The sequence below is a fragment of the Lissotriton vulgaris genome, chromosome 8 (genome assembly GCF_964263255.1).
Source record: "Lissotriton vulgaris chromosome 8, aLisVul1.2, whole genome shotgun sequence".
Classification (NCBI taxonomy): Eukaryota; Metazoa; Chordata; class Amphibia; order Caudata; family Salamandridae; genus Lissotriton; species Lissotriton vulgaris.
This window is the reverse complement of record NC_141696.1, coordinates 171098991-171121879: the sequence shown is the minus strand read 5'-3', so window position 1 is coordinate 171121879 and position 22889 is coordinate 171098991. Positions and strand designations below refer to the sequence as shown.

Genomic DNA, 22889 nt, shown 5'->3' with positions numbered 1-22889 from the left:
ATGATGGTTACATATACCAATAACGAAATGCTCATTTTACAGTCCTACAATACATCACGTTTTATGAATTATTTCTGCTGAGAAGGAACCATTAAACTGTACAATTGTATTTGAATACGTGTTCTTATATTAGCACCTCAGCAAAACAAATAATTTACAGCGATCTTAGTTAAATATTGTTTAAGCAGTATAAACGCTCTCGGGTCTCAAAAACACCTATGTGTCCCATCTGCCTTTCAGAACTCGCTATATTTTGACACTAGACCACTGTTTTCTCTTCGCTGTTAGAAACTGGAATTTGCTACTGTTTTCCTTGAAACTGAAGGTTGTATAGTTCCCGTAGATGATGGGTAATCTTCTCCGCGGAGTACCAGGCCTGTCATAAAGCACTCCACTCACGAACAGGAAACTGAGCCCAGTATACAAGTGCATCTAGGAACAAGCATTGGCATAGCCAATAGATCTCGCCTTTGGGACCTTATAAGTGTTTAGTTATCCAGAACAATATCCTTTGTGCAACAACATCAACTGTTGCATGGCAAACACTTATAAGGTCCCAAAGGCGAGACCTATTGGCTATGCCAATGCTTGTTTCACTTGGCAGGTGCACTTACACCCTTTACATTGAGTTTAGAAGCTTTAATGCATTGCAGAGTATGGAGGATCGCAGGGCTGAAGTGCTAGTTGTCCCCAGACACCCCAACAGCTTGTACACAATTAGTGCTACAAGCTGCATGTTCTCTAAGCTGTCTCTCTGGCTGCTGTCTCTGTAGCAGTGACTGATGCGTTAGTTAAGGTACCTGTAGGCCGACTTAGACGCAGCTTCTTATAGCATCGGGTCATTAGGCACACTGTGTACATCTAAAACACAGCAGCAGGGTTCCCTTTTCATCAGTGATTGTAAGGACATCTGCATCACGTTTCACTTTTTAGGTCTCACCTGTGCAGTGTAATTGCTGCGCCTGCAGGGCACATTGGTTGCAATAGAGGGTTTTGACCCCGCCCATTGTTTACCATTTGTTGGCTTCATTGTCACTCTTCTATGCAGCCTCCTAATTGGCCTGCACATTTTAAGCATCACTTTCTTTTCTTTCTGTGGAGCAAGGACCAAGCACGCTCAGATTGGTCCAACTTACTTAGTGTCCATCCGCTGATCCTACTGTGATTCAAGTACTATTTCTTTCACTGCCACCACCTGGCTCTGTTGCTCCCTCGCCCATTAGCCCGTCCCTGCCTGAAACACACATTTATTTTGTAAACAAACCAGTTCTTGAAGAAGCATTGTACATACTAGCAAGCTCCTGCATCGAACCAAAGGCATCAGATGTTGACCCAACTTACTTAGTGTCCATCCGCTGATCCTACTGTGATTCAAGTACTATTTCTTTCACTGCCACCACCTGGCTTTGTTGCTCCCTCGCCCATTAGCCCGTCCCTGCCTGAAACACATTTATTTTGTAAACAAACCAGTTCTTGAAGAAGCATTGTACATACTAGCAAGCTCCTGCATCGAACCAAAGGCATCAGATGTTGACAATCAAAATATGTTTATTTTCAGATTAAACACATCCTTTAAACATCATCAGAAATAGAGCATAACAAAATACAATATAAGCATCTTGGCAAATATAAGCATACAATAAATTACAATGCATAAAAACATTAATATATGATAGATATAGATAACAAGTCATTCGTGGAAGAGAAAAGATCTTCCACAAGATCATGATTAACACCAAAACCTTTCGCAGTTGGCATGTCAAGAGTAGTCAGCACCACTTATTATAATTTGTATAAGTTACAGCATACAATAGTCATACTGTGGACCACCAGGAACTGTGAGAAATATTACAACAAAATCTAATAGGCCACCGAGTTCATAACAACATAACAATTAACACCATTCACAGAGAAGCAAAGTATAAAATCAGTATTCAAGAAAGTGCAAATGGGCAGATTCAAAGGCCGGGACATTCTCAGATTAAAGAACTAGCAGAAAAAAATAATTGTTGGCACCAATTCATACACTAATGACCTGAGCTTTAATATACATCTCAACTTAACATATTTTGTATAAAGTGCAACGTGTAGATGATGCAAAATTAATTCTCGGATATAACATCTCAACCACCAGATACTCCCACTAAAGCAGCATAATAGTCATTATTAATACCAAACTGCAAAGGTAGCAATTACTTGAATGAAAAGCACGTCTAAATACGCAACGCGAGGCTGCGGAGAGCAACCTAAGCACTGCAAAAGTACTAGAAAAAGTGGGCGCTTTGATTTTGTGAAATAACTTAATATGGAATAATGTACAAATCGCCTAGGCAACCACTAGGGCTTTGCATCTGATAGTCCACATCCAGCCCAGAAATTCTGCACTGGCACTTGCATATTGAGATCTAGAATCCGATTGGTAAAATTCTCATGGCCTTTGCGCAGTTTCTTGTGCCTAAAGTTTGGCAGGCTGGCCTGATCCAGGTCTGCCTTGGATGGACGTAAGCCGAACAATCAAACAGAACGTGGCTGCATCTTCTTTGAACCTTTTACAGCTTGGACAAATCAATGAGGACTCCGATTTAGTTGACCATTTTACAATGAGCATCTTAAGTGGTAAAGAACCTATCCTGGACTGAACATATCATTTCCTGTCTAGGGGGTTGGTTATGCAGTCCAGATATTTTTCATACAGAAGACTGAGCTTGAAGTGCACAAAATTATTAGCAAGAGACCCAATGCAAGTATAGTTTCTTGATTTGATCGTTTAAGGGAATTTTTCTCAGACTCCTAATAGCTCAGCAGGCCTAGGGTAGACAACACCTTTCCGTTTTTTTTTTTACACCACTCAATTTTCTGGAATCTGTCTCGCCTGATGACCTCCAGGAAGGCCTCTGCATAGGTAGCTAATTCGGGATTGGTTCCAAACCAATCCGGCCAAAACCGGATTGGTCGGAGCCCTGCTTTGTCAGCAATTTGTTTCCTACCCATGTCAAGGTTGAGTTAAAAAAACTGTGTAATAGGGGTGACACCAAAGTTCTGATGAACTTACGTCCTGTTTATTCAGTCCAGAAAGATTACAAAACTCTCATAATTCTACGCCACATAGCCCAGCAGCTTTAGAATCATAAGTCTGCAAGGAGGGCACTATGGGTTTACTATATAAAGCATGGTGTTCCTTCAAGATGGCACCTGATATCTGTTTATGTTTAAGGGTTGCTTTGTCAATGTGGTTTTCCCATGACATGCCAGATGACAGTTTGATGCCCAGATACTCGAAAGTGTCCACCCTTTAAAGTTCTTCACCACCTAAGTACATTTTCCCACTATATGATATATGTTGATTTATTAACATACATTTTTTCTTGGTTGCCTTGACCTCAAGTCCCCTTAACGACAAAACTCCTTGAAGCGTGACAGTACAGTTTAAGCCCTTTAGGTATTAAAGACCCAAGCAGGGTGTCATCAGCAAACAATAGAGTGAATACCTTTACATTGGCCAAGGATGGGGCATCCGAGGGTACAGCCAACAGAATGTACACTACTTTGTTCAAAGAGAGGGTAGAACAGGGTTGGGGCAAGTACACAACCATGAGGAACTCCCTTCCTGAGGAGAATTGGGTTTTTAAATTGCCCCTGTGCTCCCCAAAGTACTCTGGCATGATTATCCTCATGAAGCCAAAATTCACAGCTGCAGACGACATGCATATATTTTTAGAATGCCCGGAGATTCAGGAGTACTGGAGAGCGATAGCTGGCTTCCTGGGTGAGGTACTATCAACAACCATCTTATGTACCCCCAGGTTAGTATTTTTCAGTTTACCCCATGACTATAATATTAATAACTTACATTCACAGTTTATCTTTTACGTGGTGGTTATTGCCAGAAGGGAGATATGTAAAGAATGGAAGTCAGCTGCCCCCCCAGATTTGCAGAGTGTCTAAAAAGCATAATGGAAGTCTGTAAGATGGACATGGTTGGTCGCGATGGAAATACAGAGAATGTATGGTCAAAACTGGAGGCCTGGTCGAACAAGTAAACGGTCCGATGATTATGCCAGAGGTTGTGTCGGTCCTGTCCTCCCCTAGCCTGAAGTACTCCATCATAAGTCAGGGGAGTTGGATAAGGAAACAACCTACCTCTGGGACATTCCTGTCTGCTAGATACTGACCCCGGGGCGGCTTCAGGAATGTCAGTATAAAAGGCGACAGTGAGACCCATCTAGAGCATACAAAATCTGGTGGCATATATGAGGAGAAAAAAAAAAAAAATGAAGCCAAACAATAATTGAGAGTATGTTGGGAGGCATTCCCATCTGCCATAACTCTTGCTGCAACTTTTGCCGTAGGACCAGATCAAATGCAGACTTCAGGTCGACATACGAAAAGCACTGTTTTCCAGTGCAATGAAAGAAAGTGGACTACCTAGTCCACAGTGCTAATTTTTTCCTCAATCTGCTTGAAAGGCTGAAAGTTCTTGCCCTTCGTCAATCGATATGCAAATATTATCTAAAAAAAAACATGCAAAAGACTTTCTGTATCGAGTCAATCAGACTAATCTGTCTATAGCTGGATGTCAGGCTACGATTCCCTTTCTGTTGAAGGATAACACGTCAGAGACGTTCCATGACTTAGGGTTTGGCACTCCCTTGCCTATAGCGTGCTCAAGAATAGGATATATTCAACACATTTTGCTTTGTCAAAAAATAGATCACCGAGGATGCCATCTGGCCTGAGGGCTTGCCCCGGTGCAATTGCACCCATAGAGAGTTTTACATCCTGGAGATCAAATGTCTCCACAAGATCTGGTTGATCTATAATAATAAAGACCTGATCTTCTCTGATACTATCTTTCTTGTCTTCATTAAGTTTTGGTCTTATGTTTAACTGAGACCAAAACTGAGACAAAAGTCTAACTTTCCGACTTTTGGTATTCACAAAGGGCATTTACGAGTAGTAAAGTTAGACGTTTCTCTCAGTTTTGGTCTCAGTTAAACGTAAGACCAAACTTAAGTTTAACTGAGACAAAAGTCTAACTTTACTACTTATAAATGCCCTTTGTGAATACCGAAAATCGTAAAAATAGACTTGCAGTTTACCTTTGTGAATCGGGCCCAAAATCTTTTTCAAAATGTTATTTGAAGCCTGTTTTTTTAACCTGTATGATAACATTTTTTTATTTAAGAACGTCACAAAATAGGTACGTGTTTATGATCGAGGGAATGCATCGTATAGACATTGCCATTAAACTAGTCACGCTGTGGCATGCTCAAGTGAAAACGTCATAAATTGCTAGTGTGTGGCTGGACTCTGGAAGTTAGCCCTCAAATAGTTTGTTAGTCACTTATAGATAGCGGAATTCAAGGCATCCATTTCCAAAAGTTGAGGTAAGCCCTCCATCCTCAGAAAAAACAGGAGCACGCACACCCAAAACCAGGGGGCATATTATCAAGCCTGGGCGATAAAATTATCGCCGCTTTATCGGCAGGAAACTGCAGATAAAGTGGCGATAATGGGCTTGATAATATGCTCTATGGAATTCCAATCGAAGCTCATGTTAAATGTGAAGGACATCTAACATGAGCTTCGATTGCAATTCCATAGAGCATATTATCAAGCCCATTATCGCCACTTTATCAGCAGTTTCCTGCCGATAAAGCGGCGATAATTTTATCGCCCAGGCTTGATAATATGCCCCCAGGTATCTACAGGCATTGTTGACTTCGTGCAGAAAGGGAAAAAAGCAATAAGAGCGTGGTTTCTTGAGAATGACTAGAATGGGTCGGTGAGGGTGAGCAGGAGAGTGGGAGAAGGCTGCTCTCTATGGCTACGGTGGGCCTGATTCACAAAGGTACTTACGTGTGGTAAAGTTAAGAGTGTAGAGTCTCCACACTTGGGGAGAACTGTGGTGCGAAGTTAACATTACTACACGGAAGTAACTTTATGAATCGGCTCCGGAGTATTCACATATTATCTGAAAGTGATGAATAACCGTGATCTTTTTTTCTCTTTCCTCTTCCAGGAGTGCTAGCTTCTCCCAAGCCACAAGGACCTCCTTCTTCATGAGAAGTGACACTGCGGTGCAGAAGCTTGCCCAGGGTTATGGACATTGTGTAAATGGTGTGGGTGGACACGTACATGGCTTCTACAGTTTGCCAAAGCCAAACAGGCACAATTCTGATCTCAGGGACAGCGCCTACGATCTCCCAAGAAGCTTTGGCTCCGACACGCCTAACAAATCCAGCCTCACCGGACTAGAATCCGAGAGTGAAGACATGCTCAATAACTATAAAACCCCCAATAATGTGCTATGGAAGGAGTTAAGTGAACTTTCTGCTGACTCCTATGATCTCCCCTCAAGCCCGCTGGCAGTTTACCAAATCCCAAGAACTTTCACGTTGGACAGGAATCATAATGCACTAGACATGGCGTCTAGTGACTCTCCCACTGCCCCTCCTCCCCGACCCCCTAAACCCGGGCAGGCAGACTCAAGATGGGGGAGCCCACAGCAACAGACACACAATGGAGAAAGTGTGGACATGTTGTCGGTCACCATACCCCGAAGAAATACTCTGCCTGCAATGGATACTAGCAGGCTACATCGAGGTAAGCAAAACAATCATTTTAATTCATAATGGCAAATTGAAATCATATGGGTCTGGTACCCAGGATGTCTTTTCTACACTGGGCTTCTAAACATCCCAGTGACTGGCTCAGAAGTTGAGGCAAACATAAAAAGAATGTCTCTGGTTGACAGGAATCCTGATATAATGGAGTTAGGATTCCTCTGCAGCCTTGTTGTTGTGTAAATTTGCATTATTTGTCATAACACTGAAATTATTTATTTAGGATTTGTATAAAGTGCTATTGTATCCTGAGTTGTGTTGGTGTTAGTGTGCTTTACAAAGAACAATTCACCAAAAAGACTTAAGGGCACATTTAGAAGTTGAGGGATGGAGTACAGTCCATCAGGGTGGCGGAGGGCATTACCTCTGCCATTCTGATGCTTCTAGGTCTGTAAGATTTAGAGATGATTACCGGCCCACTGGTCATCTCTGTACCATGAAAGGAACTGCAGTCACAGTGGTTCCCTTCAAAGTATAAAACCTTTGGTGGAAGGTCGCCGTCCGTTTAAAAAAACCAAAAAAACTTCAAACCGGTCTTCTCTAAATGGAGCGTAAAATGCAATGGCTTTACTACAACAGCCCCTCCTTCATTGAGCATTTGGAGTAGGCGTTCTGTCAACAGAGCCAACAGGGTCTCCGGCGATGGAAATCTTACGATATGCCCTCCTGCATATGAGGTGGATAAACCGAAAGTTTGGTGGACAGGGTACTCCTTCACGTTTGCAGCAGAGAGCCCTGTCTGCCAAACTCAAAATCAGCCCCTTAGTCTCGGGAATACATTCGGATATGTGAGAAGTGATAAAGCATTTAATGTGCAAAAGTATAAAAATCATATGAGGAGAGCAGGGATGGGTTGGTGAGGACAGGGAAAACAGAGAGCAGATGAGCACAGAAAAAAAGTGTGGTGGAGGGTAGCAAGTGTTCATACAGATTCATTGATAATGTCTAATAATTAGCCTTTGGATGCAGTTAAGCACGTGCTAAGAAAAAATGGCATATCCCGGTGAAGTCATATTAGTAGCTGCCCTAACTGGTTTCATGGATATGCCTAAACAACCTGTGCTAGTCACTGAGAGTTGGGCTAAGGGAAGTGGTGAAACAGGCTAGTAGGGAGACTCCCTGTTACTTCCTTTTATCTTGAGGGTTAAATGGTGTGAGGAATGCTTTTGAAATGTTGTTCTAACTCTTGTTGGTTTTGCTGCCACCTCCCACTAATGTACTTAACCCCTTCGATGCTCATGACGAGCTCAGCTCGTCATGAGGCACGGTTGAGCTGTGCTTATGATGAGCTGAGCTCGTCATGAACAATGGGAAAGACTTCTGAGCAGCACAGGAGCGGACAACCTCTAGCAGCCAAGGTGTTAATATAAAATACAGCACCTGCTGTCTTAAACATTTATACAGTTTCCTGATGCCACCTACAGGAATTGATCCTCCTATGCATCACCTACATTTTTATGTAGATTTGGCTGGGTGTTTTGCAGACAGCCACACAGAATATTTTCAAGACAATTCAACCTTCTCTTGTGAAACAGGGCTACATTCTCCCTATTAAAGCCATGTAGAAATAACAGAAACACAGGTACTTAATGCTATTTTAATCTGAATCAAGATGCAACCCCATATGTTGAAGAGTCCCTCTTTTCAGGAACAGCAGGTTTTCTGATTGGCTAGTTTACATTAACAGTTTTATTTTCTTCCTAGATGTAATAAGAGTCATAGTCGCTATGGCCAGGATATCACGACAACTTGTGCTAAATAGTATAGAGCAGGAGTCTCCAATCTTTTCTGTAGTTAGAGCTACTTCTGATCAGTGAAAATCATTGTGAGCTACTGAATGCCAAGCCACTTGCACAAGGTTACCAGCCACCCCAACGCCCAGTTTAATCAAATCTAAGCCTTATGTCCATAGAGTCTAGGGTTTGAACACATTACTTTGCTTAGGGGCACCTTGACAGGGCTGCCATTTGTGTCAGTGAGAGTGTGGTATTTGGGTATGTATGAGTATGTGTTCGTATGAATGGGATATATGTGTATGGGTGAGTGAGAGTCTGTGTTGTATGTACTTGTGGGACAGGAATACTGGTTGCCGTAAGTGGCACTGTTACGTGTATAAAACAAACATACAACTATCTTTTTTTTATATAATTGGAGACATTTAAAGTGCAGAAAAAAGTTCAAATTAATGTTCATAATATTGAAAAATGTTCTGCACTTTAAATTTCTCCCACTTAAAAAAAAGGCTTTTTTCAGTTATATATGAGACAAGATGCCTGCTATGTGTAAATGCGACACTTTCAAATGGAAGAAAATTAAACTGAAGAGTAAAACTTGTTTATATGAATTTCATAAAACTCGTCATTTAAATATTTTCCTGTTTCAAAGCTTTGCATTTACAAACAGCAGGCATCTTGCACCCTTTTGTAAAAAAATTACTGTATTTTTCAGTTATAAGTATGGTAGTGTCTAATGACAGCTAGAAGCCTGCACTTTGAAATTGCAACACTTTGAAATGGGATACAATTAAAATGAAAAAAAAAGTTAATCATTAAGTTAATTCTTAATTTTCTCACATTTAAAAGCATTCACAAGCAACACTTTGTTCTCATTCTCCAATATGGAGTTGACAAGGACTTTTATAAATCTGACTCTAGCACTCCTCATTATCAGGCCCAGCTATCTCCATCCTGCAACTGACAATGTAAAATAAACACAGTGCTCCCTTAACTTTAAAAGGAAAATGGGACCCTGTGCTTATTTAAAAATGAACCCAAGACTGTGAGCTGCTCTGAAGGTGTCTGTGAGCTACTGGTAGCTCACCATTAACTGGTTGGAGACACCTAGTATAGAGTTACTGGCCTCTATCAACATGTTGCTCTCAAGATCAGAGAAGCTCTATTGACAGTAGATGTACTCTTCTCAGGGAGACTTGACTACAAAATCCCCTGATATGTTCCATTAGATTATATTATATATATTAGGTATTGGGGGAGTGGTGCTGGAATGGCTGTCTTCTTTTTTATCTGATAGGACCCAGCAGGTCTGGATGCCTCCGCATGCTTCGGAGCAAAGACCTTTGCTTACAGGAGTCCCGCAGGGGTCCACACTTAGCCCCTTACTGTTCAATGTGTACATTACACCTTTGGTATACCTAGCTGAACAGTTCGGGGCTAAAATTTTAGGGTATGCTGATGACACCCAATTGTTGTTTACCTGGCCAGACGACAATCTGGACACATCTACAGTTCACCTGTGTCTGTCCTCAGTATTTCGCTGGTTAACACAGGCCCAGCTGAAGTGCAATGAGGACAAGTCCGAGGTGCTCTTTTACGGCTCCTTCCCCCCCTCATTTAAGAGCACACTCTGGCCCTCCAACATTCCTTGCCCAACAGAGATGGGGAGACCTGCAAAAAATCTGGGCATTTGGTTTACGGAGGATCTCAGATTTGAGCACCACATCAAAAAACTCACCGGCACCTGCTTTGCTACTCTGAAAATGCTCCGTAAATTTTTCCCCCTGCTCCCCAGGGAGGCCAGAGAGTCGGTTGCCAGAGCGCTCATACTGGCTCGCCTCGATTACGCGAATGCATTCCGGCATACCTGGTCAAACGCCTCCAAATTATTCAGAACGCGGCTGTACGCCTATTATTTAACATCCCCAGGTGGAAGAGCGTCCGCACGGAGTTGCGCTCGCTTCACTGGCTTCCCGTAGCGCAACGTATTCGGTTTAAATCTTTGGTGCTGGCGTTTCGTGCAATTCATGACCAAGGCCCCTCGTACTTGAAAAGAAGATTCACAAGGTACATTCCGGCACGCACCTTGAGATCTGCCTCTCTGTTTAAACTGTCTCTTCCCCGTTTTAAACGTGCCAGACTGGGCGGTCAGTCACTGTCGGTTGTGGTGGCTCGGGCCTGGAATGCCCTCCCTTTCCATCTACGCTCCATGCCGACAGTGACTGTTTTTAAAAAACACCTGAAAACTCACCTATTCACGAGTGCAGGCTAGGAGGATTCTTCGCTGTCTTGTTATCTGCCGTTCTGACCCTTTCCCCGCGCCAGGATACTCACCAGTAACAGAGCGCGCTACAAAACGGTTTATAACATATAACATATATACCTGTTGTATATGGCTAACATGAGAAAGCTACTGGTATAAAGGGTACTGTAGGGTGTTTGGAAAGCTTTAAACCGTATTTATTACAAGTGCATGCACAATGATTTAATCAAGTGTTGTCCAAGCCCTAAACATTTTAACACTGCATCCTCTGCAGAATGTTGCAGTTTTCAGACGGTCGCCCCCATTTCCTTAAAACAAATGCATCTTAAGCTGATGAAAGCTGATGAAAACTGTTGAAAAATGGGTAAACCCACCATTTCCAGGGGAATTTCAATAGAAACCTTTGGGAAGGGATGGCAGACCTGCACAGTATTACACATATATGCTGGTGTATGGAGACTAGTGGGCATACCAAGACATCATGAACTGTGGCTCTCCAAGAACCAAAGATCTCATTCAGTGTATGTGAGCCCAGTTACCAATGTCATCCTGAAACCACGGGTAGATTAAGTTCATATCTTGCACTTGGCTCAAGTAATGAAAAAACACCCACATCAATTGAATGCAATCTAAGCCAGTGACCTGCAGATCCAGCATTGTCCTAAAAGTTAAAGGAGATGAGGGAAGACAAACATCACAAAGTTACCAGGGCAAAATTATTTCTTTGTAAAGCAAAATTTCCTTCCTGACTGCTGCAAAATGGGAATCGTGGTGTGAAGGCTGAGACACCCCTATTTGTGTGGCTCACAGCCATGAGGATTGTCAGTGCAGAAAGTAGAGAACTTGAGTGTGACTGCATCCCTCACCCTCCCTCCAGACAACTGAACAAAGAGAACATGGATGCTTATTCGAACTCTACATGCAAAAAGCTCTGAATCAATATGCAAGAACCCTGTTTATATTGAGCTTGGCCTGTTGAAATATAATCTACAGTGGCCTAACCGAAAATCTCAAAGGTCCAGAGTCAGGCAGCTAGATTCATCCTTGATTAGAAGCAGCACACTCTCTCTATATATGCCCTTGAAGCCCTACTTTGGCTTTCAATCAACTACTCCACACCGTGTAAATGGGGTGTTGAGCGAGGGCTTAAGTTATCTGCAGAGGCTGACCGTAGGCTGCATGTGACTCCCTCACATCAGCTCTGCAGACACACGTACATCAATCAAAGATCTGGTGGCAACAGGCTAGGCAACTAATGTATAGCTAAGGTGCCCCTATTTACTTTAAGGCCCAATTGGAGGGGGAAGAAAGAGAACCAGAATTGGCCGCCTCTTGACGGGCCTATATGATTTAAGCTTCGGTCATGGCTCTATGTGTTTAGGCATATACAGCACAGAAACATGAAGAGATAGACTCAAATCTAGCTTTTTTTTAGCTATCTTTATTTATACAAAAGACATGATTACATTTTTACTTTTGTCTAAATACATAAAAACACTTTTTTAAAAAAATATATATCCAATAGAATAATTATGACTTTATGAACAAACAATTAAATCCAAGATTTTTACAACATGAACTAAATCGACCCCCACTAAAGAGCGGTGTGAAAATCAAAAACCAAACATTCCTGCAGTCTCTCGCTCATTCATTCTACTCATACATTCTAGGACTCGTACAGGCTATGCAACTCCTGATTGAAAAAATTCTGGTTTAAGAGGTTGACTCTTTTTTACAAGGACTTGGATTAGGAGGCCTACATTTGCTTACCGACATTGATCTCTCCCTGTTACAGTCAAAGAGCTCCCAATTCCTTCACTTGGTCAGTTATTATGCATGTTTTGAGGGCTCGGGAGATTCAGCTTGTACCGATGTCCAGTTGGTTGTTCAGAGATGTCTGCGTAGTGTATGGTGGCTTGGCGGTAGGAGAAATCAGAAAGAGATGATGTGCTTTTGCATAGTAAGAAGGACCGTATCGCACCACGCGGGACGCTATCCAGTTTATAGAAGAAGGGTTGACACGGAGATTTAAATCTCGTGTTTTTGGTGTTTCCCGTATCCTGGGATGACATAACGGTTTACCACTCTTGAAGCTACTTGGAAACCGCACTTTCGTGTTTTTCTTCATTACTCTACCGCGTGCTGGGTCCATTTTACTTTCTCTATATATACTTTTTATCAAAGCTATCATGCTAGATGTTTTGCCGAATTCGAAACTGTGATATGATCGTGTTATATTTAATTTTTATTCAGAATATTGTACATGATAAGAAGATTATTCGCTGGACGAATATCTCCTGGAAAGTATAAGGAGGCAACACACCCTTTATAATACCTTGAAATACATTTTTATCCAAGAAGTATTGGGAAACATTTGTACAATTGTCCTGATGAAGGCGGTTTTATGCTAACTGTACCGCCGAAACGCGTCGATGCCTAAGGAGTGAATTTGGAATAAGAAATCAAGGAAAATTCATAATTGTGTTGTTTGAGTTTAGTCCTTTTTTCCTGTAGCTCCTTTTTTATTGGAATGTTGATTTTATTTATTATTGTTTCGTCCTGTATGTGTTTCCCAATTTTTAACAAAATATAATGTATGTTAATAAATTGTCCAAAGACTTAATTTTACCATAGTGTTTTCACGTGTATTGAAATTTAACCTGGTTATGCTGAGTCTTTAATGTACACATCCTTCATAATTCTTGGACACGTACCTGACCTAAAATGTCAAAAGAGCTGGGCGGCACAGACATAAAACCTTCTGTGCATCAGTTTACCCATTGTTTTCATTTTGAGTCACGATAAGCGTGTTTTGGTGCACAGTAATATGAGGCTTTATTGACATTCATCATCCCACTTTTTAGATTACTTTGTCCCGATGATGGCCGCCGATTTTGCAATTTAAAACTGTAATAGACTTGCAGCAAATTCAGCTTTCATAAATATGGGAAAACAATTTTGATCATGCATTAGAATAAGAATGGGATTTACATGCAAAAGAATCACTGCTTAATTTGTGAATGTAAGAAAGTAGTTTATTATATGAGGTGGGCAGTTACCCATTTTGAAGAGTAAAATAGTAACTTGTCACTAACTTGAAACCAGAAGTCGCTAACCTGAGCTCAATCCTCTAATAGTTATGGTACAGAATAGGCAGGCTCAACTTAGGGCAATGTGTTAAGTATTTATGCTGCACCAAAACAGTAATAAAGTCAAAACCCCAAACAAAAAAATCCCAAACAAAATTAGAAAATAGAGTAAATTGTAATGAACAAAATGACTTCAAAGAGATTTTTAAAAAACAATAAGCGGAACTAGAGCTATGAATTTGTCATGTTTAAAATAAATATAGTGACAAAAAGCACTAAGAATCAGTGCTAGACTATAAAAGCAATAAATAAAATCCATAACAGTACGATAGAACATTTCATATTGCTAAAAATAATCAATCTGAAAACATTCAGTGTCTTTTGGATGTATCCTGTGGCTATAATACAGTGCAATAAGCCTTCATATGACTATAACAAGCAAACTCAAACAATGGGAGAGGAGGAAAAAATATCTAGATGATTAATTCATAGGGGACAACTAATTCTCCTATACTAGTGGCACAAGTCCAATACCTTACTATTTAATCAACAAGCACACCATCACAAATATTGGAGAACGTGATTATACATTTTAATTATTGTAATCACAAGAAAACATTCTTCAATAAATTTCAGTCAATATCAAATTTACTTTATACACAAATATACATATATATGTACACAACTATATAAAACAACAAGGGACAAAATACACAGAGTTAATACAAACAATACTTAATTACAAGTAAATCCATCTTCACCCAGACAAAATTATTGAAGCAAACGCTAGGTATCCTCCTATTACTTCTAGGAAGTACACTCTGAGGTAGTCAGACACAATTGGTTCAAAAACAAACAATATAGAACCTAAATATAAAAGAAATTGTGTCAAAGAAATATAATTCCACTTTAGTTAACGTTTGAATCAGACTCCTCTTAATGGAAAGTGTTGACGCGGTCACGTTTCGGCCTTCCAACCAATCCGGCCTCCTCAGGACAGGGTGAAACAAATAACAAAAAATCCGATCTGGCAGCACCCTTCACAATAATGTAAAGCAAACAAACAATTCTTTTTAAATAGTGCAGTACATCGTTGAGGTTCACTCTCACACGTCACTTTCAGTAGGGAGAATAAGCCCAGGTCCAAATCACTGTTAATGTAAGGGCTTCAATTCGCTCATAAACTCCCGGGGATCTGCATACAGCACCGCGGGAACTCGCGTGTCATATGACTATAAAGCAAGTTATTCTGTATACAAAGATAAAAAAGATGTAAAAACACACCAGCAAGAGTTCACGGGGGACTATGAAGGCTAGGCCAAGTTAAGGAGAAAGACACACTTTTATACCCACAAACGACCTCTACATAAACTCTCAGCGGTTAAAATTTGCAGTTATTGTGCATAACATTACCCAAACAGAGGCAGGCCATATCGGCAAATGTATACATTTAAAATTGAGTACAGCATAAAAAAATCAAAGCATGCAAATAGACATGGGAATATAATAGGGCCTAGACATGAATACTTCACATATGCTGTCAGATGGACATAGTGCAACATTTACACACATTGGGAAATAGATAGCCAGCCAGGGACAGAGTATCATCGAAACAATATGTGTTAAAGTGCAGTGCAGGATATTCATGCCAATAGGGGCGCAATTGAGTCAGCTGAAAATACTGAGTGCAACAGGTTGTTGTTGGACCTTAGTGTTCACACGAATAGCCCAGCTTCAATATAAGAACTTGGCGACAGCGCACTTGTGCCTCGTCAGATTGCTCTTTGAGGGCTCCATATCCCAAATATGCGTTGGGTACCACTCGTGATTTTGAACACATAAATTATGAGCAAGTGCCAAGAGATAAAATTCCTATTACATTTAAAAATAATAAGGTGCAGGAAATATTTTGAGCCAGCACAGATTTTCTCCTAAAGCCATAATTTATATTGCTGGCGGGGTTGAGCAAGCTGAGCTTTATCTCAGGAAATTTGACATCGACCTATTACAGAATTAAAATAGTTGACAAGAAAAGTTGTATTAAAACAAAAAAATGGGTAGTCCAAAGACAAAAGAATGGAAACTAGTAGCTATAAATGTGGCAGTAAAAGTAATGTAGGACATTTTAGGCTTTGTCCAGATTCTTCAAAAGTTTGTAGAGGTGTGAGAAGATGGAGCATTTTAGAAAAGTTTGTAAAGTTTTGATGGAAGCAAGTGAACTTAGTTCAAATTTAGGTGGATGAAGCTGATGTGTTGGGTCTTGATCCCATGGTAGTTCTGGCAGCGAAAGGGCAAAACAGAAAGGGCACATATTTATCTCTTTGGTCTGTCACCTAGATGGCAAGGAAAGGTTGGTTATGGTGGATTCATGTGCATGGTATGATATTCTAGATACAAATATGGTGAACACGTTGTGGAAACTATTATTGGCATGACACCAGGAGGTTACACAGGATAGAGTTGACTGGATATTTTGGTCAGAAATTCATTTTCTGGAAATAAGAACCAGAGGGAAACTTTATATTGCTGAAAAAAGGATAGTCCACTGTGGAATGGCTGCTTCAAAAAGAAATGGGCATCAGACTAGATCCTAGAGAGGTGGGTGAGTGTATGTTATACAGCTGAAAGTAAAGGGGAGTGAACTGAAGGAAATGTAATGCACAGCAAAAGCACATGGCGGCACATGAAAAACTCGCAAGGGCAAGCAACAAATAGAGTTTTTTGTAAGGATTTGGGGGAAGTCAGTCTTAAGCACAGGATAATTCTTCAGGAGGGCGATGTACCTGTGTGATATAAAGTGGGGATAGTGCCCATAACATATAGGGCCAAGTTAAAGGATTTATTGAAGCTTTTCTATGGATGTAGAGCTGAATTAGTCCTCTTAATGGTTCTCTCCAGTGGTGACATCCCCAAAAGTTCAGGAGATTTAGGACTGTATTGACTTAATAACTTAACTCAATCTGGGTACATAGTTAACCTCCAACAAGTATTCATGACATGTTGTCATCAGTGTGGGGCAGCGGTGCTACTGTTTTCTTCCCCTGGACTTTGTGAATGTATTTCACCAGGAGGAACTTGAGAAGTGCTCCAGACATTTAATAGCACTTGTCAGTCTGAAATAAGCCATCTCCCTTCAGGCCTGTGGACGTCTTGGTCTTTTTTCACAAGGTAATTACTCACTGATGACATGGTAGGGGTTGCAAGAAGATGGGACGAGTTTAGGAAGAGAAAGGAGATGGGGAAAAGACTGGAACAGGTAGGCTTATTCTGCTGATATAATGATGACAAAGGCACAACTCTTTGTATTTGACCTGTCGCATCAAACAGAATATGCTTTTTTTATCACCACAGTACATAAATGTAAGGGGCAGGAGGGCATGCCTCAATCTGTGAACAGAGCCAACTGGCAGGCATGGCACTCAGTATGATTGTCAAAATTGTAAGAAGGAGATTCAGTCAAAAGAGTGGACTCAACTGAATGTGGTGGCAATCCACTAAAGGTTACTCATGTTCAATTCAACCAGAGCACCGTAGAACTAAGAGTTCTGACTAATATTTCAACTTTTTTGAAGCTGACTGCATACTTTCACACCCTCCCTATCTATGACTGTTTCAGCTTCTTCGTGTGAAAATTACGCCTACCCGCAGTATGGTGGCAGCAGTGTTGGGCAGTCAGTGGAGTCTGTCAATGATGGGTTCAACTCATACCTGGTAAGTTGGCACTAGCCATGTAACACCCTCACACCTTTTCAGCCATACTTTCTCGTGGCACAAGCATTTGCAAAGCTAAGTGTTAGAATGGTGTGCACCATTTAAGATTTAATTTGAAGTGCAATTGGTTTGTATTTATTGTTGATGTGTTATATGGTGCGTGCTAGATCTAAGTGGGATACAAGGCACTTAACATAGAAACACAAGTATACATCAAGTGCAAACGTGAACATACAATCAGTCAACATAACAGCTCCAGGCATAGTGACCAGGCTAGCTCACAACACTGTGACAACAAAAAGCAAAGAATTGGTTTGTATGCAGTCAATGATCCTAGGCAGTTGCAGAGAAAACAAGAAAATCATCTGCAGGCATTAACCCGAAGCCATGTAGGGGACGAAAGACATTGCTACAATGCAAACGGTGGGGTGGGTACTTTAATGGAAGTTAGACTTTATGATCATATGTGCATGCAACAGAAAGCCTCCTTAGCAAGCTTTTACAGTTGTTTTTATGTGTGTTTAATATTTCAATTGTTGAAGAATATGTTGTCACCTTCTCCCTCTTCAAACAATGTATCTTTAAAAAATGCCTAATGATAAAGATAAAAATGTACGATTGACACACTTGTTTTGAAACATTCATTGATTCATACTTTGGTTCCTCCTAAAGTAATTATCCCCTAGATGCATCATTGCAACATTTTGCGATTTCTTAATTGTGAAAATTAAGGAATCGCAATTAAGAAATCGCAAAATGCTATGCATCAAAAAATCGCAAATTATTTTGCGATTCGGTAATTTCCTTAATTGCGATTCACAATTTGCTAATCGCAATTAAGGAAAACCCTTTCCATTGATTCCTATGGGCCAAAAGGCCCATAGGAATCAATGGGAAGGCATTCACATTTTGCGAATTTCAAATTGTGATTCGCAAAATGTGAATGCAATTTCAAGGGTGCAGGGGGGGGGGGGGGGGGGGAGTTCAAAGAACCCCTCCCTGCACCCCTGAAATTGAACTGTAAGTGCAATTTACACACACACATGACCCAAGGACATATGTGTGTGTCAATTAAAACTTTCAAATATGCAACTAGTGCATGTTTGAAAGTGTTCTATAAATTAGCATGAAGGTCAACTTCATGCTAATTTATCCCTTCCAAATTGCGAATTCGCAATTCTAAAGTAATCATGCATTGTATTTAAGAAATCGCAACATCGCGATTTCATAAATGTAATCGCAATTTCAGAAATCGCAACAAAATTGCGATTTCTAAAATTGCGAAAATACCAAAATGCTTGATGCATCCCAAAAACGGGATTTCCATTCGCAAACGGCCGAATTTTGCGATTCGCACCATTTGCGAATGCAAAAACCCTTGATGCATCTAGGCATAAGTGAAAGTTTCGTATGGAGGTTTTCTAGTGCACATAGACTTCACTATGGCAGGCATGACGAGCTTTAAAGTTGCAATGCTGTTGAAGTAACAGACGTATAAGTACTTTTTTGTACTCCATTTGCAGCGTTATTTCTGGATGTTTTGAGGGCTAGGGGGTTCCTTACATTGGTTGTAGCTCCAAAGGTTTGCTTAGGTTTTCTTATTGTTGGAAGATAGGGTTTCAAGCAGGTTTTCTGAGCTCTGGTGGGTGATGGGATCTCCTGAGATGATCAGTGTATGGGCTGTATAGTTCAGGGTTCCTGACTGTTAGGTTTGATATATTAAAGAGGCCAATTTGATTACTTTCTTGCCTGCAGTATTACATTGCACTATTATAGGGTTACCGGGGTTATGTATCAAACCACCTGGTGTCGGAGACTAGTCTTACAGCCATATGAAGGGCAATCTTCAATGGAGCCAATGTAAGTGTGGGGATATATAAGAGTAGGCTTCTGTAGTCAATCCTAGAGAACAATATCGATTAACCACAATGATTAACCACCATTAGCAATAAACATCTGTTATTCAGTGCCAAGATACCCTTGGATGAACTTGTGCTTTGCAAATGCACGTTATGTTATGTTATTTCAGGTCCTCTTAAAAAATGTAAGTTTTTAGTCCCTAACAGTCTGAAGTGAGTTTATGCGCTTTTGGAAAAGCTGTTTATGTGGACTCACACGATCGGATGTTTGCTCGGCAGAAATGCTAGTGATCTCACACAGTCAGTGATTGAGACCTTCCTTTCAAACATGTCAAGTGAGTTGAGCCATGTCTGCAAAGTGATAGTACACAGAGTGGGGAGAGGAGCTTAGAAGGAACTCCATATTAATCTGATTCACCTTTAAGTAATTGGCACAGATCCAAGATAAGCTCTTGGTGAGTATCGGGGTGAAGGCTTTCAGAAAAAAGCCTTTCATTTACAAATGGGTGTCAGCACAGATGTGAAAAGAAAGGTGGGAATGTTTTTGGGGTTGTTTGATAGATGTCCTTAAGGAGGTTACCAGCTTTGAGTGGGAATCAAGTTTGAAGGTCTGCCTTTTGGGTCTCCACCCCAGAGCAAAACCTTGTAAGTTGATAAACTGGTTTGCAAATCTTGCTGCACTTCTGGCTGGGAGGCAGAACGCAAAGTGTTGGAAGCGTGGTGTAGGCCCCTCCTTGATAGGTGGGATAAAGAGCTGTGTAAATGTGTGGAAGATGTACCCACAGTGTTAACCACACTTGTAAAAAGAGGGGAGTCTGTAGTAAGTTGGTCCACGCTGATAGTGATGTTTCAAGAGGATTTATTAAGATAAGTTACAGCATTGAAGTATAGATGTTCTCAGCCCCACCAGGAGCAGCCAGCAAGGCTGTCAGCCCTTCTCCAACTGTCTGCTTCATGCACCAACATTCTAAATTACATCAACATTATAGTGTTCTACAGATGGAGGAGTGTAAAGCATGTAAAACATATTAACTAAGATATTACATATCCTCTTCTCTTCCAAATGGAAACAAAGATATTACATATCCTCTTCTCTTCCAAAAGAAAACAAAAGAGATGACAAAATGCATTAAGGTGTATTAGCTAGAAGAGGGAAGAGTGCTAGAAAGAAACAATGCAAAAGAAGAGACAAAGAAAGCAACAAAAGATAAAAGAAAGAAACAGATAGACATATCCTCTTTTCTGATAATTATGAGAAAGAAACAACGCAAAGAAAAAGAAATAGGAAAGAAACCATCAATGATTACTCTCTGCACACCAACTGGCCAGGAAAGCATGCGAGTGAGCAATCCACATCAGGAGAAAAGAAAGTGACAGAGAAAGAGAAATACAATGTAAAACTCCTTCTCCATACATTTTAAACATTTGAGTAATGAATAAAGATAAAAATTACTGGGTATTAACAAGAGAGAATCAAACTATTGTGCACAGTCGAAATAAAACATTCAACCCAACTAGACACCTTAAGTAAGGTTACAACGTGCACTGTAGTGAAAGGAAAAAAAATAATGTCCGTGTGAGGACGTACCTCGACTAGAGGAACCATGAAATGCATGGGACTGACACCCACTAAAGCAAAAACATGGGACTAGAACCCATAAGAATGCTGTAGATGGGACTGACACCCACTACAGAAACATGGGACTTGGACCCATAACACGAGGTAGATGGGACTGACACCCACTACAGAAACATGGGACTTGTACCCATAACAACGAGGTAGATGGGACTGACACCCACTACAGAAACATGGGACTTGTACCCATAACAACGAGGTAGATGGGACTGACACCCACTACAGAAACATGGGACTTGGACCCATAACACGAAGTAGATGGGACTGACACCCACTACTGAAACATGGGACTAGGACCCATAACACGAGGTAGATGGGACTGACACCCACTACTGAAACATGGGACTAGGACCCATAACACGAGGTAGATGGGACTGACACCCACTACTGAAACATGGGACTAGGACCCATAACACGAGGTAGATGGGACTGACACCCACTACTGAAACATGGGACTTGTACCCACAACAGCAAAGTAGATGGGACTGGCACCCACTACAAATGTCCCTAAAGTAAAGGAGACGTTAATATTTAAAACTGTAATACTGTAAAACTGTACTCTACATAAGACATCAAATATTGGTAATGTACATACTGCAAGTGAAATTTTGACTTAAAAACAACAAGCATATGGAAAATAAAATATCGAAAAGCAAAATGTGAAAAATAGCCACTAGATGGCAGCAAAGTACAGTGCAGAGAATGCTGATTTCACTCGAGAAGAGAAAAACTCCAATGAGCCTTCGAAGAATGTTTTTGCCGTTGAGATAAAGAAATGACTTGGTGTTCCAATGAAATTTAATGTCATCTTCAATGGTGTACACAGAATTTCAACAACTTAAGTACCTGGAATAATTTTGAATCTCTACCACGCACCGGATGATGTGAACAACTTCTTCCAAAAATAGCATTCCTGTCAACATCTGAAGACTCGATTGCAAAACAAACTGTGCCAAGACGATCTCAGTCAAGATGTGACAGGTTTTCAACTGTACTTCTTTATTGGAACAAGCAAAAAGTGGCGTGGTTGGCAACGTGGGAGACCAGTACTTGAAATCGAAGAGGCACGCTTTCTACGCTAATGCCGGATGGCTCAAGTCGCATTGAAAGTGAGTGTGAAGTTCCGTGAGCAGAGTGGAGAATGCAGTCCTCGTGAAGGTAAGGGCGCGCGCTGACAATCGCTTCTGCAGTGTACATTTTAAATGTAAATGTGGCGGTTGAGAAACACCGTAGGCACCAAATCTCTGGGTAAACTTAGCTTCAAAGTCAAAATATAATTTTACTTTTTAATTGAAAATGGCACTTTCCTCAACGAGTGCAGCAACGAGAGAAAGGCTGTCCAAAACGGCATTTTCAAGTGGAAAAGGCACACTAGATCTTTACACAGCTGTTGTGAATTCCAGCACTCATGGGGGTTCCCATTCACTCGTTTCACTTCTAAAAGCCGTTTTTTTATATTAATCATGTGGCAAACATCTTGTAGGAAGCAAAGATGATTCCTGACATTGGGCAGCATAACAGCACAGAAAACACAGAAGATAGTGGTTTAGGCTCAAGTAAAAATAGTTGAGGCCTCTAATTTGACCAAAACAAATAACGGTATTCTTGGAAACAACCCAGGAGTTCATTTTTAAAATTAAGCTGGTGTCTCTTCTTGTGTATATTTTCTGGTAACAGCTGGGGAAAGCGTTTTTGAAAACAGCAAGAGAAACTGTAGAGACAGCAGGAAGACTTAAATTGCGTAAAGACTGGAACCGGTTTGTGTAGCATAAGAAATAGACGCTGTAGGAACAGTCACAGCAGGCAGAGGCTTGAGGCTTGAACTGTAAAAGGAAGTGCAACTCCTTGTTTCTTGTAAATAGGGAACGCTGTGAGGACACACAAACTGAATCAAGAGGTGCTGCTTGCGTCGCAAAGAAAGTCTTTTACACACAATGTAGGAACATCAGGCAAAGTGTGTAGGCAAGTAACA

The 22889-nt window shown here is 40.9% G+C and overlaps 1 protein-coding gene across 1 annotated transcript in view; it reads left to right on the top strand.

The window, feature by feature from the left end:
* GAB2 (GRB2 associated binding protein 2) overlaps positions 1 to 22889 on the top strand; it is a 157072-nt gene that overhangs the window by 102669 nt on the left and 31514 nt on the right. The window contains exons 3-4 of the mRNA XM_086933906.1: positions 6023 to 6606; positions 17328 to 17422. Of these exons, the coding sequence (XP_086790032.1) occupies positions 6023 to 6606; positions 17328 to 17422 (679 nt within the window). The remainder of the gene's footprint in view (positions 1 to 6022; positions 6607 to 17327; positions 17423 to 22889) is intronic.